At 40.4% G+C, this 22,163-nt stretch overlaps 1 protein-coding gene across 2 annotated transcripts; it reads right to left on the bottom strand.

Annotated features, from left to right (window-relative positions):
- Positions 1–598: 598 nt before the first annotated feature.
- LOC121510754 (calpain-2 catalytic subunit-like) lies at positions 599–14,972 on the bottom strand. 2 transcript variants are annotated; one of them, XM_041788967.1, is made up of 21 exons: positions 13,081–14,971; positions 10,841–10,910; positions 10,583–10,701; positions 10,328–10,461; positions 10,077–10,245; positions 9,895–9,978; positions 9,735–9,820; positions 9,571–9,645; positions 6,674–6,834; positions 6,424–6,593; positions 6,318–6,329; positions 3,972–4,183; positions 3,701–3,737; positions 3,451–3,519; positions 3,299–3,356; positions 3,129–3,193; positions 2,186–2,254; positions 1,521–1,599; positions 1,017–1,133; positions 875–933; positions 599–795 (listed from the first exon to the last, which is right to left on the bottom strand). In XM_041788967.1, exons 1-21 carry the CDS (start codon positions 13,315–13,317, stop codon positions 772–774), a joined length of 2,106 nt encoding a protein of 701 aa, XP_041644901.1. In that variant the 5' UTR covers positions 13,318–14,971; the 3' UTR covers positions 599–771. The 2 variants fall into 2 exon arrangements, with proteins under 2 accessions (XP_041644901.1, XP_041644902.1); XM_041788968.1 differs by lacking the exon at positions 6,318–6,329 and having other exon boundaries at positions 13,081–14,972.
- Between the last annotated feature and the right edge of the window lie 7,191 nt (positions 14,973–22,163).

The raw sequence follows: 22,163 nt of genomic DNA, 5'->3' as shown, positions 1-22,163 counted from the left end.
AGTACTCTGGGTCGTGCTTACTTGCCCCATCCGCCCCTTACTCCACCCTAAAGGTGTGGGCATTGTTATTATTTCAGCAGTTTATTTCCCATGCTCCTGGCAATATGCAAGGACATCCAGAGCACAACTGGGGTTGTGCCAATCCTCCACCCAGCCAATGGTGCCTTCAGGCAGCTTATGCCAGCCTTACACCAGAAGACTTTGCTAAAACTTAAAAGATGTTATAAAGACTGACATCTGAGACCCTCTCACATCTAAAGACAATTTGTCTGCAAGCTGTTGAGTTTTTAGTCTCAGACTGAGATTTTGCAAAGACTGTGGGTCACTAACTACAAGACTAGAATATGATTCCTTTTGAGATTATTTCCCATCATGCATCTGGTGGAAATTCACAACAACACTTTTTGAGCAGAGGACAAGATGTGTAAGGAGATGCAGATCAAATTTGAGTTAATATCTCTTACAGTCTGGCATTTTAAATCATTTACATTGAGAAGAAACGAAAGGAACGTTAAACACCAAAGCCTCTTTGCATGTTACTACAACAACCATGAAACTATCTGGAATGTGATAGAAAGAAACGAAACATGATTTAGTGTTTGTATTCCATGTATTTATTGATTAAATATATAGCAAGTTTTATGCCTTTGGGACACAGACAGAGAAATGAAATCTCTTTTTTAAGAGTGTCTGAGTAGCAGGAATCTAATTTAAATGGTTTGAGCTTCCTCTCCCTGCAGAGAACACAAAGTGGCCCTTTGTCGTCACCAGTTAGTGGATCGCCAGGCACAGCCACTGCAAGAGGAAGCAAAAAGATTCAGCAAGCTGTGAACAGCAGAACTAACAGGAGCTTGTGTTTTTGTCTTATACACACCTGCTGCATATTCAGCTCAATTTTCCCTTTGTCAGCTTTTTCCAGAGACTTAAACATTTCTGATGAAGAGGCAGAAACAGACACTGAGGTTATCAATATCCACATCAAGCTAATCAGTACGACAGACTGAATGGACACTCACTGAAGAGCATTTCCAGTTTGACGAGACAACCCACAAAGCTGTCAAAGTCGATTGCGTACTGAGCGTCAGCGTACCGGCTGACAATGGCCTGCAGGATCTCACTGTTGATGTGGAAACCTGAAGAAGAAAAAAAACCATGAGTCACTTTTCATCGTTTTCCTTTTGCTCATCAGTCACTTTTATAAAAGGGATTATTTCTGATCTTTGGGAGGTTTTGCTTTTAAAACGTGACAGATGAGCTGAGTGATAATGGAAGTGACAGCCTCGCCCATGCTTGTTTTGTCCCTGTGGTGAGAAGTGCATAAATGAGCAGGGAGGGAAGAAGTCCCCTAACTGGGTTATCCAGTCTGCCTGCAACCAGCAACAGGTTTCCCAGCATGCAACACAAAACAGCTGTAATTATCACCAGCTGCATCAAGAAAAGTGCACAACACTGACAGAGTTGCATGTTTATAAAGTATTTTCAAAGATTTCTTGGTAAAAGACATCCCAACACAACTTGACCTGCTTCATTGGCGGCTAATCTCATCTCGTGTGAGCTCATGGTGCCAGAGTTGTCCGAATCATGTTTCTTGAAGATCTCCTATAAAATACAGGCATTCAATTGTAAGGTTATCACGTTTTGTGGTGTTTATTTGTTGTTTCAAGTTTTATTGTGACATTTCCGGTTCCTTTTGTGTGGTTCGCTGCTAACTTCTCTGTGCTCTTCCTGAGGCTGCTCCCTTCCACCACGCGGCGCTGAAGAGGATTGAACACACCTGTCTCTGCTTAATCATCAAGCGCTCTACAAGAAGCATGCAGAGACACTCCTCAGTGCCAGAGTTTTGAATACTACTCACCAGTGGTAACCTTCGGCTCACGGCTCACACTCGTCTCATGATTTTGTAAATCTCAGGGTGCTTTTTGTGACTTTTTACTAACATCACATCTCCTTCTCTTCCAGTGCCTCACTCTTCGCCTCACTGCAGCCCAGCCACAGCACTCTCTCCCTAAAAACTCTCACTCCCTTGGACCCTTGGATTCCCCCTTCCCTGCACTATTATCACTGTACAATAAATCTGTTAAACTTGTCATCTGCGTCTGCATTCTGGGTTCAACCACACTATCACATCACATGTTTAAGTGTTTAAATGTGACTAAAATTCAAACAATGTGAAGAAAAAACTCACCAGGTATTTCTGGATTTTGGTCCAAAGCAGGTGAAACTCCAACAGTCCTAACTTGGAACTTTCATCTTTCTGGAAAGAATTAAGGCTCGTTCAGTGTTTTCATTACAGTGCTCACTTATTTATCTTTATTTATTGTTTTGATCAAGCTAGAACATCCAGCACTGAAACAGAAAGCCAATAAATCAGTGAAGAAAGTTGCCATGGTCCTTGTATTTCAAGTTTTTTTTTTCAGGTTGTCCTGTCACAGCTGTCTTTTACAGCTTGTCACACCTACCATTCAAATTGTCCGCTAAATTACTAATTGACATGGTTTTTAATTAGAGGAAACAGGGAACATGTGTGAAGTTGAGTTTTTCACTGTTCTACCACTAGATTTTGTTAGTACGCATGGTCAGAGTTGTGCTTAAATTTACGCACGTTCCTAAGCACAAGTACAAGTTGATAAATTCCATACTTTGCGTGGGAATGTTCTTACGCACTCATTACGCACAGATCTGTTCCTAAGCACGGTTGATAAATGAGGCCCCAGGCCCCCTGCGACCCAAACGGGATAAGCAGTATAGAAAATGTATGGATGGATTTTTTATGAAATGTTAAAATGTCTCAGTTTCAACATCTGATTCGTTGTTTCTTTTCTATTGTGAATTAAAGAAGGGTTTTTGAGGTTTGAATATCATTGCATTCTGTTTTCTACCTTTTACACAGCGCCCCAACTTTTTCGGAGATGGAGTTGTAAATTCATACATAAAAACTTGAAATCTGCTGCAGACGCCAAGGCAGCATCAGCACCGAGGTTCAAACCTGAAGTGTCAAAGTGGTAGATGACCAGTAATAGGTGACACTACAGAGCCTTCATAGATTGTTATAGTTTTTGATTGAAGCACAAACACATTTCAAAGTTTCAAAGCTGTGAAATCCTATACCAATATTTCAAAGAGGATACATCCAGCAGACTGACAATGAGGCGGCCTGTGTCCAGGCGGAATCCGTCCGTCTTAATATCAGACCCTGTGAGAGAGACGTGAAAAAGAAATGAGCTCTACATCTTCAGCAAAAAAAAAAAAAAAAAAAAAGAGATTTGAAAATAGACGTGTGATTGTTTTAAGCACTCACGGCTGGAGACGACATTGTTCAAAATCCTAACCAGTTCAAATACGGACACCTCGCAGTCCTGTTGGAAAAAATGCATTAGTTTTGATCTGTAAACATGATCCAAAGCTGCATAAACTTTAGTTTTACTTCCTGAATTGATCTTTTCAACGCACATCTCCAGAAATCTGCTTGAAGAGTTGTTTAAAATAAGGATCAACATCGCTTTCAGACACTTCTGCCTCCTGTGAGGGAAAGAGACCGATTAGTCACTAATATTAACATCGATTGGCTTCAAATCTAAGCTAATTGAATATTGCACATTTTAATTATAGATGTACAACAAGCTTTAAGCGATTATTTAATCCCAGTTTTCAGGTACTTTATTCATTTTTGCATGCATCATTATGAAGATTTTTTTTTTACCTCCTTTACATCAGCATCAATGTCTTCCTCCATAGGACTGAAAATTAAAAAATGAGGACACTTAAGCTGTTATAAAATGACATTTAATGCAAGTCACTTCAGATTGGATTTCTGTGTTCAAAGAGGGAGATGTTGTCTGAGCTTTGTCCACTAGATGGCTGAATAAGCTAAAACACTGAGGTCTATGTAACCCTGCATGACTGTGCCTCTGTTGACCATTATTTGTTTGATAAGGTACTACTAAATTAAAGAATAGGCAAACTGAAAATACCTGGTTGCAGCTTGTTTTTCCGAGAACACCCTGAGGAGGAAGCTGGCGTTCTTGTGAGGCTCAAAAGTCGAAGGAACGATGACATATTCTCCAGGAGGAAGTCTGAAGCGGTCGCACACTTCTCGTGTGTTGATAAAGGTGCTGCTGTTGGCCACGGCTGTCTGCCGCAGCAGGACGTCCGGACCAAAGTGAACATTACTGCGACCTTTGAGCTGCAGATTAACAGGAAAAAGTAAATTTTATAACTGCAGCTTACAACAAATGCTCTGTCATTTTGCACGTAAATTCTGTTTTTAAAGCTCCTGTGCAGTGTTAATTTCGTTGACTAAAACTATGACTAAAAATGTTCGTCGACAGCCTTTGATTCCATGACAAAAACTAGACTAAGACTAACAAAAATAGATCTGTGATGACTAAAACTGACAAAAGTTTAATTTTCATCGAGATGACTAAAACTAGACTAAAATGTAATAAAGTTTTTGTGATATTTCTCCACTGTGGGTAATATTATCAAAAACAATACATCTGTAGCTATTCTGCCTCTCAGCTGTAGAAAACAGGGACCCCAGGTTTGGTAGAGTGCATACTAGTAGAACACACTGACATGACTTGGTACCAGATTTAGGCAAAAAAATAAATGCTTGGACTAAAAGTAAAGACTAAAATGTGAGGAATTTTTATGGACTAAAACTAGACTAAAATGTTTTTGAGTTCTTGTCGATTAAAACTAGACTAAAACTAAAAAGGAGAGAAAAGACTAAAATGTGACTAAAACTAAAATGCACTTCATTTAAAGAACATAAAAATGATATTAAAAATAGCTGCCAAAATTAACACTGCTCCTGTGTAAGACTTTGTCTCTGCTGATTTTGGGGGCCCCTGCTGATGAAGCAATATCCATTTTTTGCGACCTTCACTGTGTAAATTGTGTTGTTGTGTTGTTTTTTTTGTATATTTATTGCACTTTAATGTTGCAGATCAAACAAATTTAAGTATAAGACAAAGTCATTGGTATCTATCAGTCTGGAAAGATTCAAAAGCCATTCCTAAGGCTTTGGGACTCCAGCAAACCACAGTGAGAGCCATTATCCATAAATATAGAAAACTTGGAACAATGGTAAACCTTGCAGATTGCAGACAATTGCAGATTGCTCTTATTTAACCACACTGGGGGTTTTTGAGCCTGTTTAAGGTCACAGCATCTCAATCAGGTTTAAGTCCAGACTCTGTACAGGCCACTCCAAAACCTTCCTTTTGTCTGTTGAAACCATTCAGAGGTGGACTTGCTGGTGTGTTTCAGATCATTATCCTACTGCATAACCCAAGTGCATTTGGGCTTTAGGTCATGAACTGATGACTGGTCATTCTTCTTCAGGATTTTTTGGTAGAGAGCAGAATTCACAGTTATCTCAATCACAGCAAGTGGTCCAGTTAATGTAGCAGCAAAGCAGCCCCAGACCATCACACTGCCACCACCATATTTGACTGTTGGTTTGATGTTTTGATGAAATGCTGTGTCATTTTTACTCCAGATGTAACGGGCCACACACCTTCCAGGAAGTTCAAGTTGTCTCGTCAGTCCACAGAATATTTTCCCAAAAGCCTCGGGGATCATCAAGTTGTTTTTTTGGCAAATGTGAGAGGAGCCTTTGGGGTCAGCTGTGTTTTTTTTTTTAATTTTTGACCTTGGAACTCTCCCATGATGCCTTTTTGCCTAGTGTCTTTCTTACTGTTGAATCATGAACACTGACCTTAGCTGAATCAAGTGAGGCCTGCGGGTCTTTACATGTTGTCCTGGGTTCTTTTGTGACCTGCTGGATGAGTCCTCGATGTGTTCTTGGTAGGCTGACAACTTCTGGGAAGAATAACCACTGTTCCAAGTTTTCTCCATTAGTGGATAATGGCTCTCACCGAGGTTGGCTGGAGTCCCTAAGCCTTAGAAATGGCTTTGTAACCCTTTCTAGGCTCATAGCTGTCAGTGACTTTAATAGTAACTTAATTTGTTTGATGATCTGAAACACTGAAGTGAGACAAATATGCAAAAACAAGAAATCAGGAAGGGGTTAATATGTCATAATTTGCCATTATTTTCCTCTTTGATTGAATGCATACTGCTTAAATGCTTTCTGGGGAGTATCCACGGGGCTGTTAGATATGAGTAACCTCTGCTGAAGCCCCTGCAGACATGCATATTTAACCCTGTGCCTTGTTGCTGTTCTGCATAATTCTAGGGAGTTGAATGAGTGGCTCGGCTAAAATAGTTAACTTTTCTTCTTAACAGGTGAAATCTCCCCACAACAGCTCTAAAATAAAGGTTTACTGACATGTAGGAGAACAAATACAGACCTCATCTGGGACCTTGAAAGAAGAAAACAGGAAAAAAAGGTTTTAGAAAAACGTATTTTGTAAAGAGCACTGATTTTCAAGATAACATTAAAGGATTCTGAGACACCTTATAAACAGCATAGCCAATGGTCTCAAGGCTACGGCGGAGCCTCCTCTGCCGGCGTCCGTCCTTCTGCATCAGTCCAACCAGAAAGGTACAGCCCTGCTCATCATCCAGAGGATCGTCGTCCACGTCCTCCAGGCGCACCACAAACTGAGGGTTGGATGAGAATGTGGCTGGACAGAGAAAAGAGTAAACCTTTGAATTTAGCAAAATGTTATTGCTCAGTCAAACAGGGGGTATGCTTTTCTCTTACCTGCATAGTTGCGGCAGCCACCAGCCGTAGAGCCGACCCTCCACATCCCTTCAAACTGGTAATGGTTCCAGTGCCCAACATCGTCGCTCAGGATTGTGTCTGGAGTCAGGTTACAGATCTCCAGCCTGTCATACCACTTCATGAAGTCTTTGTAAGACATCCTGAGGAAAGGGGAATCATTTACCATTATAATAGCATCCTGATCACATCTGAGCATGTGATTGGTTTAGAGCATTTAATTGGAAGGAAATAAACTAAAAGAGCAATATACATATGACTTTCAAAGTATGTCATGACTTGATATACGTTTTTGGTTTGTGGTATGACAGATGGCTGTGGTATTTAACAAGCAGACCAAATTAAATTCAGTAAAAACATCTCTTATAAATTAAGTTTCAAAAACATGAAAAACGATGTAGTTAAATCTGCTTTAAGATTTAAAAAATGCTACAACCTGAATAGAGGACTCGCCTGTCAGCTCTGTGTTTGAGCCATCAGAGTCACAATCCCATTAACCACATAAGTTAAAAGAGTCAAAAATGGTCAAAAAGTCGCAATAATGGTTGAAAAGGGGAAAATAGGTATAAAATGACACAAACTGAGTGAAAAATGCCAAAAAAGGGAAGAAAAAGTGGCAAAAAATTGGTGAGAGGTGACCAAAACATGAGTTACAGGTGCCAAAATGCTTAAAAAGCAGCAAATATGTAGCAAAAAAATAAGTTAAAGGGGACATATTATGCAAAAATCACTTTTTCAGGCTTTTCTAACAAAAATATGTGCCCCTGGCCTGTCCACAATCCCCTCAAGTACCAGAAAAATCCATTCCCTCCCCCCTCTGTTTCTCCACCTTTCAGAAAATGTGTGCTAAAACAAGCCATTCTCAGATTTTACCCTCATGATGTCACATGGGGGCTAAGAACCCGCCCCCAGGTTTGGTTGGCCCTCCCTGCTTGGAAGAAAGTTTCACACTCCTCTCCTGATCTTCCTCTCAGCTGCCAACTGAGATGCTGGATATCTCAGTGGGTTACTCTGCTGACTTTCATCTGGTTAGAATCCCAGAAATGTCCATAACTTTGGATAAAAGTGTCTGTAACATTGTAACATCAGGAGTTCCACATCCGTTTCCTGAGAGGGGTGTGGTCAGGGGCGGAGTCAGACTGCTAATTACTATTTAAAGCCATAGACACAGAAACGGCTCGCTCTGAGAAGGGCTGAAACAGAAGGGCTTTAGACATGCAAAAGTCCTATACTAGAATGTTTTTTCAGCAACAAACTTCACAGGCATGTTTTGGGGACCTCTGAGACCAACATAAACATGTCTTAAAAGGGTAAAATATGTCCCCTTTAAAAGTGACAAAAATGAGCAAAAAGCAGCAAAAATGTGGCAAAATGGGCAAAATAGGCATAAATTGGCAATAACTTGGTGAAAAGAGGTAAAAAGGGTAGAAAGTGGCAAAATGGATGAAAAGTGACAAAAAAAGTTGAGTTATGGTGGAAAAGATGGTCAAAAAAAGCTGCGAAAATGTGTGAAAGGTGATTAAAATGGGTAAAAAGCAGCAAAGAGTGGGAAAAATGAGGGGAAAAATGCAAAGAGCAGGATAAAAGTGCCAAAAACAGGATGAAAGTGGCAAAAAGTGACATAAATTAAAAGCAAAAAAATGGCAAAAAATTGCAAATAAAGGCAATGGAAATACAGACAAAAAATAAGGCTGACAATTAACTTTGACTATTAGAGCCTACTGTATAAGTGTTGGGAAACAAACAGATGAATGTGTCTTCACATATGAGATCACTACTGTGTGAGAATGTTTACATGTCAGCATGAAAATCAGTATGAAAAAAAGCCTCACATCAACAGAGCAGCCCAGCAGTGAGCCCAGCCTCAGCGCCCTTTTAATGATGTGGAAGAGCTTCTCTGGAGCTTTGTATAAATTATAAACTGCGATTCCTCCAGTGACTAAACCACTCAGAATTTCTGAGGTCAAAGTTTCCCTTTTTTAAAGTTTTCTGGGGGAAATAAAGTGCTTAACACATTTGTTAGACCACCACCCAAAGTAAGGTTTATGCCACAGCTGCCCTAAATTAACAGCATTGGTAAAACCAAAATCATTTTTTATCTTTCTGCAATGGTTAACACACCAATATGTAGAAGCTCTTTAACCCAAATTATATTTTAATGCTAAAATATAATTATGATGTTATCCATGAATTTTAAAATTAACTGATTTACAAAAAAAAAACCATAAAAAAATAGTAAAGCACATTATTATTTCTTGATTAATATGTCAAATTATAGTTATTTACTTGCATTCCTGAACAGAAATACGAGTTTTAGTGGTTGAATGTTATGCTTGATTAATTTCTGACTTCTCAGAGAAGCCAAGTGAGCTGGCTCAAATTTGGGTGAATTCAGTTTGAAATCCCTCATTCTGTCAAAATGGTAAAAAGTGGAAAGCTGACTGAAAATGAAAGAGTCCGCATTAAAGCACTTCATGTTGCTGGATGGTCTCTGAGACAAATATGACATCTAATAAAACTAATATCTAATAAATGTGTTAAGCACTGTATATTTCAAATTAAGACACAAAAGAGCCACATGTGGCTCATAGCCACGTGTTGAGTAACACTGCTTAATCATATATCACATCCTTTTATAACATCATATCGTATTGTTTGGTTAGATCGTGTCAGGCAGTATTGCTTCATATCCTTTCATAACATATTGTATCATATCGTATCATCGTATCAGATCACATCGCATCCTGTCATATTCACCATGTCTTCCTATTGTATTATCACATATTATATCAAATCTGTACTGTACTTAGTAGTGTTCTCCAAGTCTGCCCGATAAAACCAAACTTTTGTCCAACACTGGACAATGACAGAGTATTTACCAGAATTCTCCGTCCTCAGCGACATGGTTCAGCTTTGACCTCTCTTCTGCACTGACCGTTTCCCATTCACTGGATCTGATGGGGAATTGAAGAAAAAGTGCTTTTTGTAAATCTTGGGAACAACAGATTGGTGTGTGATTGCTGTAGACCTTGTAGTTATTTACCCATCGCTCCACGGCCCGGTCCACTCCACCTGTCCCCAGGGGTTCCTCATACGGATCAGCTGAACCAGCTGGCCCTGAGAGTGAACCTTTGAGGGAGAGATGAATAGTTGGTGAAGCAGTGGCATTAAGCTTTAGAAATAACAGACCATATTTTTTATACCTCTGCTGCACCGGTGACAGAGTATGCATGTCCTTTCACCAGTTTGCGCATAGTCACTGCCTCCCTCTGACTGGAACTGTTGATCTAAAATAAATCAGACATTTTCAGTCTTCAGATGAGATCACTACTGTGTGAGAATGTTTACATATCAGCATGAAAATCAGTATGAAAATAAGCCTCACATCAATAGAGCAGCCCAGCAGTGAGCCCAGCTTCAGCGCCCTCTTAATGATGTGGAAGAGCTTCTCTGGAGCTTTGTATAAATTATAAACTTCTGCGATTCCTCCAGTGAAATCCTCAAAACCCTCGATGGTGTTTCCTCCAGCCAGGGCCTCATAGCAGCCATTCACCCTTTCACACACAAGGATATAGCATGTTTTGTTATCTTGTTATGGGTGCATAAAGTGTTATGAGATTAAAAAAAGGTGAATACTTGGCGTAGGCTTTCTCCAACAGAGCGCTCCAGAACTCAGAGCCCTGAGCTGAGTGGACAAACAGCAGCTCACCATCTTTGGTGGGTAAACGATCGTCGATCACCACGTCCACCCACTCACCAAACTGCCAGAACTAGAGACAAAGATCTGAATCAGTAGATGGGCACAAAAAAACCCTCTAGGGACCAACAGATGGAAGGAGAGAAATAGAAAGTAAAAAGCTAAATTGCAGATGAGAAATCCCTTCATCTCACCTGGAAGTGAAAAATCCCAGCGTAACCATCAGTGAAACTCTGTCCAGGAGGAACCACCCGAGCCAGGATCCGCTGGTCGAGAGTCAGAGAGGCGATAGCAGCCAGGAGCCAGCAGTCACCTGAGCAATAAGAGCAGATGTGTGGTTTGAGACTGGGAGGAGGATTTATACTAGGGATGTTTGCTGTAACCTTCTAAAACAACCTTAAAACCATTCATCTTTCATGCATTGATTTACCCATCTTCTCTCCTTCTCTTACCCAGAGCTCCCTGGCAAATGTCCGTCCTTGTGGCTCCACCATCAATAAACTTTGGGTCTGAACACAGCTCCTACAAAGAGCACAATTCAATAAGAAATGGAGAATGTGAAAGATAGTGCTGCAAATATTCCCTTGGGTTGTTTTAATTAACTGCAGTTAACAGGTGTAAGAAAACTATGAAAAAACAGACATTTTTAGGATGTGAATGTGCAGATTATCAGGCGTTATACTCTGACGTTTTCCTGCCAACCTCCCAGTTTCCATGTGAAGCTGGGATGAGCTAATGTTAGAATCAAGAGGATATATTTAGGACACTCACTGTGGTTAAGTGGGTGGGGTCGGTGTGGTCTTTGTGCGTATAACAAAGCCGCCTCATGCTCTTTTTCTTCCATTCAGAAATGAAGCAAGTGTGTCGAATGAAACATTATCTTGGGCAGAAAGACTGCCACTATAGGGTCAGACTTGTTTCTTTTACTGTCTTGGATTTCTTAAGTGTCTCATTTATGCCATGCCTTACCTCCATAACCCCATCCACCATCCAACAAGGCAAACTCACACTTGGTACTTACAAACTGCCATTTAAAGAGGAATACATTTATGCCAGATCAAAAAGTTAAACGTTGTTTACGCAGTCATTCTGATTTTTTTTTTTTTTTTTTTTTTGTACTTAAACTGTAAACTGTTTGACTGTCATCTCTTAATCTGCAGTTTTCCCAGGTTACCTTTGGGCGTTAGGTTACCTTTGCACCATGATAGAAGTTACTGACTCGGTTAGAAAATCCTGTGGGGAGCAACCATAATACACAATGGATGGTGTAGTAAACATGAGGACTGCCTGGTTCAGTGTGCACCTTTCAGTTAATGTCTTGTAGTCACTAAAGTTAAACTACCGTGACTGGCATAATGTTCAAGATTACAGTGCTGAAAGGCACAAGGGGAAATTGCTGACGATGAACATGCAGCTTCATGAAAAATACTTTAGCCTGCTGTTTTGAGTTGGAACAGAATTTTAAAGTGTTTCCACAGTGTAGTTACACTTTAAAGAGTGTTAATACTTTCAAGAGTGAGTTAAAGACCCTGTAAAGGGAAATCCAAAGTGTGTGTCTAAACACACTAGATATGTTTGAATATGGTTGCACACAAAAAATAGAAAAGAACACAGAGAGCGCAGACTTCCGCCATTAGCCCTATCTCCCAATAGTGAAGAATCCTTTAAAAAATTCCTGGATCCATCCCCAGGTGCTCCAACCACAGCATTCACCAATTACTCCCGCCCAGGTGGTGTGGGCATTGGCTTCGCTATGGTGGACTGTCATGGTGGAAACATTGCCTGCCGGTGCCAACAGACGCACTGACAGTCTCACCCATGGTCTCAGCGGATGACTGAAGTCATGGCAGAGGGTGAATATTCCTCTATTCCTCCCAGCATTGTGAGTATTCTTGCTACAATTCGCTGTCTTTCTCTCTGTTACACTCCAACTCGACTCCTCAACCAGGCATGCGTCTTTCAAACTCTATAAACTCCAAAACTTTAATAGAAACACACCCAAAATGCTGCTGGGATTGAAGTTACTCATGTCCGCCATCTCCTGGTGTAAAGTGGTAACAGCGCAAAGCTCTGCCATTAGCCCTATCTCCCAATAGTACTGAAACCTTTAAAAAATTCCTGGATCCGGACGGTGATCCGGATCGGTCCCAAAATCTATTCAGTTCTTCCTTATGCCATTTCTGACATTTCCTGAAAATTTCATCAAAATCCATCCACAACTTTTGGAGTTATGTTGCTAACAAATGAACAACAAACAAACCAACCCACCCGATCACATAACCTCCTTGGCGGAGGTAAATATGTCCCCTTTAATGGTATGGAAAGATGCATAGACTTCCACAAAAAATGAGTAAATATGACATCATGACATCATGAGCCCACATATTGGCCCCGCCCAAACTAAACTAAGGCAGGAAAGAAGTGAAAAACTTTCTAACAGTCTCAATCCAGAATTCAGTCACATGTAGATCTCAGTGTTTTCACATGTTTACAGCAACCATATTTCAACATATCTAGTGTGTTAAGACAAAAATCATGGATATTACTTTGCAGGGTCTTTAAACATGAAATAGGATTAATAAAAATCAAAAGAATAAAAATGTGCTGCTTACAATGAGAAAACATCCAAAGCTCACAATGAAGGCTGCAGAACACACTACATCATCTTTGTTTGCTTTGGTGTGTTTCTTACCGTTGGTCTCTTCCAAACAACATCCCTGGTTTTGGGTGAGTGCGGTCCCAGCTCGCTGTATCCCAGAGACTTCCCTTCAGCTGGGAAGCAGGGGTCTTCAAAGAGACTCTTGCTCTGTAGACACTGCTGCCTCAGACTCTCATAATCCTGCTGGGAGAACTTCACTGCGTGCTGCTTGGTGCCGATGCCCTGCTCCTTCTTCTGCTGATGGGCCAGACGGTCTGCAGTGGATGTCATTCTCGAGTTTCAAAGTTAAGTCTCCTTTTTGAGCGCTGTCGGAGTGATTGTGTCTTCTCTCAGCTTCCTTTATAGCAGCCTCAGGTGAGGTTGGGACCACAGGGCGGGGCTTTGGTGGACAGGTGAGGCTGCACAGACAGCTACTGCCCTAAGCAAATCTGTAATGAGATAGCTTCGACCACAGCTGAAATACAAACAGGGCCACACCTACAAGTAACCTGAATCTATAGAGTCAATGCATCATTCTGATTTTGTGTTTGCAGGAGTAGTGGGCTTTGGGTTTCACTCATTTAAGGTTGCACAAAAAGTTCGAAAAATCAAAAGGATTGATTTTGTCTTATATATTCTAACCATTGATAAATGCATCACGCTAAAGCATTCCAGTAAGATGATGTTTTTCAAAAGACACAGGGATTACATGCAGCAAAAGGAGCTTAAATGTAAATGAAGTGTGAAATTGAGCAACAGAAAATTGCCATGTACTTGTGCATGACATTGCAAAACTTTGTTTGTTGTATGTCTGCATCCAGTCAGCTCTGTGGCATTTGCATTATTCTCTAACGTGTGACCTCAGATCCTTCTTCTGCAGCTACATCCTCTATGCTAAGTACAGGAGAGCTTCTCCTTGTTCAAACAGTTCCCTTTCAGCTGCTGTGTTGGTGTTTCAGCTCCTGAATGGGGCACTGTTTGTTTAAAAAAGGTGAATCATGCCAAAGACTCAGAAGTACTGCAAACATTCATGCATGACAAGAACGCAAATAACAATACTGAATTTTTACAATCTGTCCTTGTTTGGAAATAATCTAGTAAAAAGCAGATGCAAAACCTGTATGTAACCTGATACGTGACACATGCTGTCCATATGCATCCCATAGACAATAAATCACTTGCATGTGGGCAATAGCCCATTCACGGTGTTTTGGAAGGGCAGAACCCTTCAAAAAATCTCAGAGGATGATTGGATGAATGATCTGTCTGTCTCTTACATTCAATATGAGCTAATCACATTGGCAAAATAAATTAATGGGGGCCATGCATGGAGCTTAAAAATGGTACAGTCCTGGTCAAAAAGGGGCAATTAGTCTTTGTCTTACTTTTAGCTAGCATTTCCCGTCTCAGCCTCGCTCTGAAGCGTACTGGAAAGTTTGTTATATGGTCAAATAACCCAGCCAGCTCCCTCCTTATCGTCAAGATTTTTCTATGGAATCCAAACAGTTGTACTTATGTACAGGCCCTGGCTCACAAAAATTATTTACCAACGTATTAATAAATAAAGAACAAAAATCCACCCCCTTCTACCAGGCTATCAGTCTGTTGCCTCCAGTTTTATGTAATTAAGAAATTCCACAATATTCCGCGTTGAAGACACGTTTTTGTTGCTACAGTATCTGAACACTTCTAGGTATAGTTTGGTGTAGAGCTCCACCATTGTATCTTCATCATCACAGGACCAAGCCAACAGCCAATAGGAATGCTAGCCTTGATAAAAAAAAAAAACAAAAACAAAAAAAAATCAGGCATCCCTTTCTGGATTCTCTCCAGAGCCAGGAAAAGGTGTAGAAATCTGATTTTGTTTAAGACAACCTGGATTACAAGATCATAAAGTACTTTCCTTGATACCATGTGTTTAAAAGCTGTACAATCTTTGTTATTTTAATATCTGAGAGTACCATGAAGAACTAAACCGTGTCTTTTCATAACACAGGTGAACACAACAGGATGAAATCCATCAAAAATTGCAAGCAAACTCCTTCAGATTGGCTTATTTACACAAATACACAAAGCTGGTGATGACAATGAATAAATAAAACTTCCACTCCCAATATACAAAAGGATTATCCTCTTAGATTAACATGGCATGCTGTCTCTACAGTCTTTATGGTGTGACTTTGAAGGGAGGGTAGGTCTTAAATGTCATAATTCTTTGTGTACACATGCATGCATGTATGTAAGGATTACAAAACAGGTAAATGCCAGTTATAATCTTACTAGCCTTCAGGATCAGACTCAATACCACATTACTGTAGAATCTTACAGAAGTAGTACATTGTTTTCTTCGAGGATCAAGGCGTTGTCTCTCCCAGGCCTCAAGATAGATTTAAGAATTTATTGTTAGCAGAGCTGACATCTGGCAGTTAAACGCCTCCATGAGCTGTATTATTCTAGGACAGAGGGTCAGGGTACCAAAGTGTTATCTATTTTGAAAGGGCATATGACTGTATGGAAATCAAGGAAACAGCCAGCTTCACTTGTTTTTGGACAGAAACGTAAATTGAGAAAATGGCACCATTTTCCAATTTTTGGGGGTTTTTGGTCTGGTTCGTTCAGCGTTATGAAAACAAAGAAAAAGAAAAGTGTGCATGCATGGGCCCCTGGGCCTGTGTCCAAAATGCCCATCTGATAATCCGGCACTGGATGTGCTGGTACGGCAAACTTCAATTTGGGCATGGACTTCACCATAAAATTTCAAACCATTACAACTCAGCTGATTTTGATCAAATCTTAATAAAATCCCATGTGCACCACACTGAACAAAACACATTTGAAATTTTGGAGTCATCCATAGCCCCACCTGCTTATGACAGAAAGTTACTTCTTCTTTATGATTAGCCATCATTCCTGAATGGTTGATTAAATCCCAATCAAATGTGCTCAGAAACATCCAAAGACCTTCACCTTGCACCACTATGAAGACCATGACTTTTTGTCCAACGCTGTGACATTGTTAGGATCTTTAGGGTTTGGGTAAGGGTCAGGATACCAAAAGTTAAAAAAATCTGTCCTGCAAAACATGATTACAAAATGTTTAATGAAGCCAAATAAATAGTCTGCTTCCAGGAAAAAAAAGCTTGTCTTCTACGGAAACATTTTAATGAGCACCTTACACAGTTCTGTTAGCTCTGCTACAAATTTCTTCACAGTACGATGATCACGCTTAGGTTTTCCTGAAATATCTGTTGTTTTCATACCTTCCTGGGCATTGCACTATTTGAGCTGCAGAGAGATCCTTTTTCTTTCCCATATTGCTTGAAACCTGTGGCCTGCTTAGTAATGTGGAACATTCTTCTTAAGTAGTTTTCCTTTAATTGGGGTCACCTGGCAAACTAATTATCACAGGTGATAAATCACAGATTGATTTCAGTGATCCAAAGAGCCCTGAGACACAACACCATCCATGAGTTTAATTGAAAAACAAAAAATTGAATATTTATGACTCTAAAATCCAATTTGCATAATATTTTGCAATGTGGTATATGCTGATGATTTAGACATGGCTTTTGGGAAGAAACTGTCTGTGAGTCTGGTGTATTGGATTTATTTGACCTATATTGCCCCCCTGTGGGCAGAATGGAAAACAGGTGATGACTGGGGTGAGAAGTGTCTGTGATGATGTTTTATGCTCTTGAATGGTCGTGGATGTTTGCAGTGTCCTGGAGTGAGGGAGGAGGGCAGCCAAGGACTTTTTTCTGCTGTTTTGACTTTCTATGGTGCTTTTTTGTCTGCTGCTGAGCAGCCTGTGTACTACGCTGTGAGGCAGTGTGTTAAAATGCTGTCTACAACAGAGCGTAGAAGGCCACCAGCAGCCTCTCACAGAGGGTGTTCCTCTTTAGGATCAGAGGAAGTGGAGGCGTTGCCTTTTTAACTGTAGCTGTGGTGTTCATAGACCAGGAGAGGTTGTCCATGATGTGTGTGCCCAGAAATTTGACCTGTGCACCCTTTCCACACAGTCACCATTGATGAAGATGGGGGGAGGGTCAGCTCTGCATTTTCTGAAGTCAAGGATGAGCTCTTCTGTTTTCTTTGTGTTTAGTGAAAGATTGTTTGCAGAGCACCACAGCATCAGATTTTGGACCTCATCTGGGTAAGAAGACTCATCAACCCCTGAGATGAGTCCAACCACAGTTGTGTCTTCCACAAACTTAATCAGGGAGTTGGATGGATGAACTGAACCGTAAACCAGGTGTAGAGGTGCGTGTGGGGAACAAGGGGGAGCAGTTTCTTGATCAGTATGTGAGGTATGATGTATGGAGGCCCATTTCTGCCACTTAAAAAAAATGAAAGTTAGGCAATCCTGTAAAAAAGAAGTCATAATTATGAGTTGAAAAGAAGTAATCGTGAAAGAAAAAGTCAAAACTAGGGCTGCAAGCAGCACTAAATGGGTCTTCGCACCTTGGGGCACGTCAGGCACGTCAGGGCTTGGTGTATGCTGGGTTGTGGCATGGTCGATGGGGCCCGCTGCAGTTTATTTCTTTCAAACAGCCATCATCTTATGTCTTTTAGAGATGGCGTTAAGTGTTATGGTTATGGTTTGGACCATAACAAATAATTTATGTATTGTTGATATAAAGACGTGGCCAAAGAGAGACTCTGATCATTGCATAAATAATTCATGTTACCTAGCCGTTATGCCTCTGAGAAGTGTATGTGACACAGTTGTACAAGTTTGGCTATGGGTGTTTCCCATGTATTATAGGAATGTTTTAACCATTAGAACAACTGACTCAGCTGACTCAGCAACTTGACTCAGCTGTTATGTTTTTCTTTAAAGGGTTACTTCAAAATTTTGGCAAATTCCCCCATTGCCATAATTCCTGTAGTCTTAGTAATAGGTTCAGTTCCGTTAGTTGTCCGTGCAAGCTGTTTCTAGATCTGGGGGGACCGATATACCAGCTGCACAGCTAAGGCTATGTAAGCAGACGGTATTTTTTGCTTTCCCTCATCAAACTCATCAAATACACAATCCAACAACTCCAAAATGCTCTTGTGGACAAGTTGTGATCTGTACATTCACCACACTATGGTCTCTGAATCTGAGATCATGTTTCTCCTGAGTGGGTGTGGCTTCAGCTCATTTAACAGACATGCCCACACCATCCTGGAGCAGATTTTACTGCCTCATTTTTCATGATTTTGAAGCTTGATTTCATAAACTTAGAGATGTTTTAGTTGACTGAAATTTGATTTAGGGGTTCATAACACAGTTGGCTGTCATACAACAAACCATACAGATTTATTTTCACTTTACAGGGTCTTTGAGCTTACACATATTGTGGCCATCTGTGTCTTAGCTGCTCGTTAGAAAACTGGGCTCACCTGTGCTGGCTTCTCCCAGAAGCTGCTCTGAGAGGCTTTATAGGGAGCAGGTTGTTGCTCAGTTTAGTGAGGTTGTGTGCCAGAGGGTCAACACCATCAGTTGGCTCTCTTTGAGATGAGAAACCCTAACTCTAGCTACCAAAAAGGTCAGGATGATGCCACCCTAAATCCTGCATGTGCACAGACCAGTTGCCATCTCCTATTGTTCCCAGAAAAGTGGGTGGAGCTGAATCAAATGCTTTTGATGCAAATGTATCACTAGCATGGCACTGCTGTGTGTATCTGGGAAAGGGCAGTTTTTGTTGAAGGAAATGTCTTCTACATCTTGAAGGATTTTTTTTTTTTGCACAATAGTGATGTTGAATTTGTTATTGATGTGAGAAACAGGCCACTGACTCTTAGTCCAGTCTGTGAACATGTTTCTTTTGGGTAAACAGCTTAATGTAGACTATGAGAAAGTAGATTTTCATATTCCCCAAAATATTGCTTTGCTAGGAGCTCTGTGCAAAAATGAGTGTCATTGCTGATGGTAACTGTTTTTTTCTGGGCTGTCTCAAGCTGATAGTAGCATTTAGAAATGTCACAGAAACCCAAGTCTGATTGTCAGACAATTAGAAAAGGATTCTCACGTGTGAAAGTATTTTGGGAAGTGAATATACCTCAGTGACCGAGTACATTAATAAGTCACGTATGCGCCAAGTAAGCAGCTGGGAAACAGAAGTAGAAATACAAGCCACTGCAGATTATTTAGGAGTAACAACTATACATTTCTTGAGGGACACTGGCTTCTGTACAGATGTAATACTAAACTTCTATCAAGACACAGCGTTTACTTAGAGAACTGCCATGAAAATCACTGAGAATGTGGTTTGTGTTCATAGACCTGAAGAACCAAATTGATATAGTTTGTGTAAAACTGGTCATAACTACAAGGGCTACAATACAAGATCAGCTTTTAGTAAAAGATATGTTAGTTATGGCTGATTCTATTGTACAATTGATGGAGTTTAAGCAGAAGCTCTTTCCAATTTTGTCCTTAATCAATGGCAATAGCAGAAACGTGTGCTAAATGTAAATTAGCTTTTGAAAACTTTATCTGTTGACAGAATATGGATCTCTAGGGAAAGTGTGAAAGACCCCAAAAAATGTGGAGGGCAATAGTAGCTTGTTTAGGATTAAGGGCTAGAAGAACAAAAGACTTGATTCTCTCCCCCACACAAAGACATCCAAACTAATTTTCTCTCTCAACTCAGAGAGAACCAACTGATGGTGTTGACCCTCTGGTAGTGATGGGCAAATGAAGCCTCATGAAGCAGCGAGGCTTCATGGTCCATTGCTTCACAAAAAGGTTCATTACTTGAGGCCTCAGTTGAAGGTTCAAAATACCGCCGTCTGCTGTCCAAATAAATGAACGACAGTTTATAATATATGAGTTGCCAATTGAATGTGTAAGTGGGCCTACTTGATGCACCTCAATAAAACTGCATTATGGTCATGATGATTTGTATCATGCAAAAATGGTCTATAATATTGTTTTATTCTAGGCTACAGGATTGTATAGGTCATGCTGCCAACCAAACCAACCGTAAAATGAATCACGCCCCTTTTCTTGCTTGAAGTGTTAACATGTAGTAGATTTAAAACTGAGATTTAACATGTCGAAGTTAATTTTTTTATTATTTTGACTAAATGGCCTGGGGACACACACAAGTGTTGACCCCATGCTTGAAACGACATTGTAAACAAAGCAATGACGTCATCTGCACAAAACCGAGGCCTCATTTAACACTGGTAACTTACTTGAGTCTACTCATTCTTTTGTAGCACCTGTAATAATAGCCTAATTAAGCATTTATTATTGAATCTCTGTGCAAAATTGATATATCCAACAAAAAGTGTCAATTTTAGCCTATATTTAATAAAGTCCTAAATACTGATTGTAGCCTACTAGGCCTAATTTGAATCCAACCAGTGAACACTTGTAAGTTGTGATTTTATATATCGGCTATATAATAACCTATGTCTTCATTAATGAAGCCGACGTTCTCCTCATCAAATAAAATCTGAAATCAGGCTAAACTAAACTTTGTAGGCAAATAATGTGCCTTTTGTTATTAGTTTAAATCAGTAGCTTATCTATTTTCTGGTTGTCTATTCCAAAATATTCATCATTTATTTTCATGTTGTTGTGTGTGTGCATGTGTGGTGGTGGTGGGGTAGGGGGGTTCAGTGCTTGTGGGGGACATATGGTGGGGCTGGGCTATTCATTTTTATTCAAGAACAGAATTTTTTGATCAGTGTCAGGCTTCAGGCGGCTCCTCTTTTTGCTGACCACTTCACCAGCCTTTGAAAAAATCCTCTCACAGGGGACTGAGGAGGCTGGTGTTAAGCGCTTTTATTTTGAAATGTGACATGTACACTGAACCAGTCACGTGACCAGAGTGAAGCGAGGCCTTGCTTTACACTGATCACATGGTTTTTAGCAAACTGACACAAGCTTTGAAGCAGGGCTTCATCTGGCATGCCCCCTACTCGGTACACGCCTCGATGCCTCGGCTTCAGATGACCCATCACTACCCTCCGGCACACACAACCCAACTGAACTGAGCAACAACCTGCTCCCTATAAAGCCTCTCAGAGCAGCTGATTGGTAACAGCCCTCACCTGGGAGCAGCCAGCACAGGTGAGCCCAGTTTTCTGATGAGCAGCTAAAACACAGTGGCACAGACGGCAACAGCATGTGTAAGCTCAAAGACCCTGTAAAGTAAAATCCAAAATTTGTGTCACACTAGATATGTTGGAAAAAGGTTGCTGTAAACATGTGAAAACACTGAGATCCACGTACATGTGACTTAATTTTGGATTTAGACAGAAAGTTTTTCACCTCTTTCCTGGCTTGGTTTAATATAGGCGGGGCTAATATGTGGGCTTATGATGTCATAAGCCCACAGTCAGGAATGACCCTGCCCCTCTAACACTACAACATAAAACCACAGAGCAGTTCATGTCAGCCCAGTCTGTTAGCTGATGTAACTGCCTTTATTGAAAGTTATTCACTGAGGTAAATTTGCCAGATCTCTAAATCTCCATCATAACAGAGATTTGAGCCAGAAAACAGACTTTGTCTCTTCTTCTAAGGTCAGCAAAAGGCCAAGAGGCAGGATAATGGCATGAGGGATTTCTTCAGTTCAGATTGTAGCATGTTTTTTTTTTTTTTTTTTTTTTTTTAAATGCGAGAGGATCACATTTCTCCTGAGTGGTCATGGCCACCCACACCATCCTGGGGCAGATTTTACGGCCCCATTTTTCATGATTTTGAAGCTCAATTTTATAAAATTAGAGAAGTTTTATGTGACTGAAATTTGACCTTGGACTTAATAACACAGTGACCTGTCATACAACAAACCTAAATACAGATTTATTTTCACTTTATAGGGTCTTTAACCTTATCAAACTTCCACCTTCAGAAGTGGAGGTTTCCAAGGAGACCATGAGGACAGCAGCTGCTCCCACAGAGTGGGACACACAAATAAAGCACGATACAAGTGGAAAAAAAAAAATCATTATTAGACAAACAGCAGTAACAGTGGTTGTATAATACAGAAAGAAAACCCTTAAAGTGGGAATAGCTGTGAATTTTTTCAAATGTTGTCCTCAGTGACAGAAACGTGCTTTTCTTAATGGGAATTTAGAGCACTGAGTTGCAGTAATGTAAGGAAACCAGCAGAGGACAGAACTGCACAGAGAAACAG

This window comes from Cheilinus undulatus, linkage group 6 (genome assembly GCF_018320785.1).
Source record: "Cheilinus undulatus linkage group 6, ASM1832078v1, whole genome shotgun sequence".
NCBI classification, from domain to species: domain Eukaryota; kingdom Metazoa; phylum Chordata; class Actinopteri; order Labriformes; family Labridae; genus Cheilinus; species Cheilinus undulatus.
Note: the sequence above shows the minus strand (reverse complement) of the source record. Positions and strands in the feature narration are given on the sequence as shown.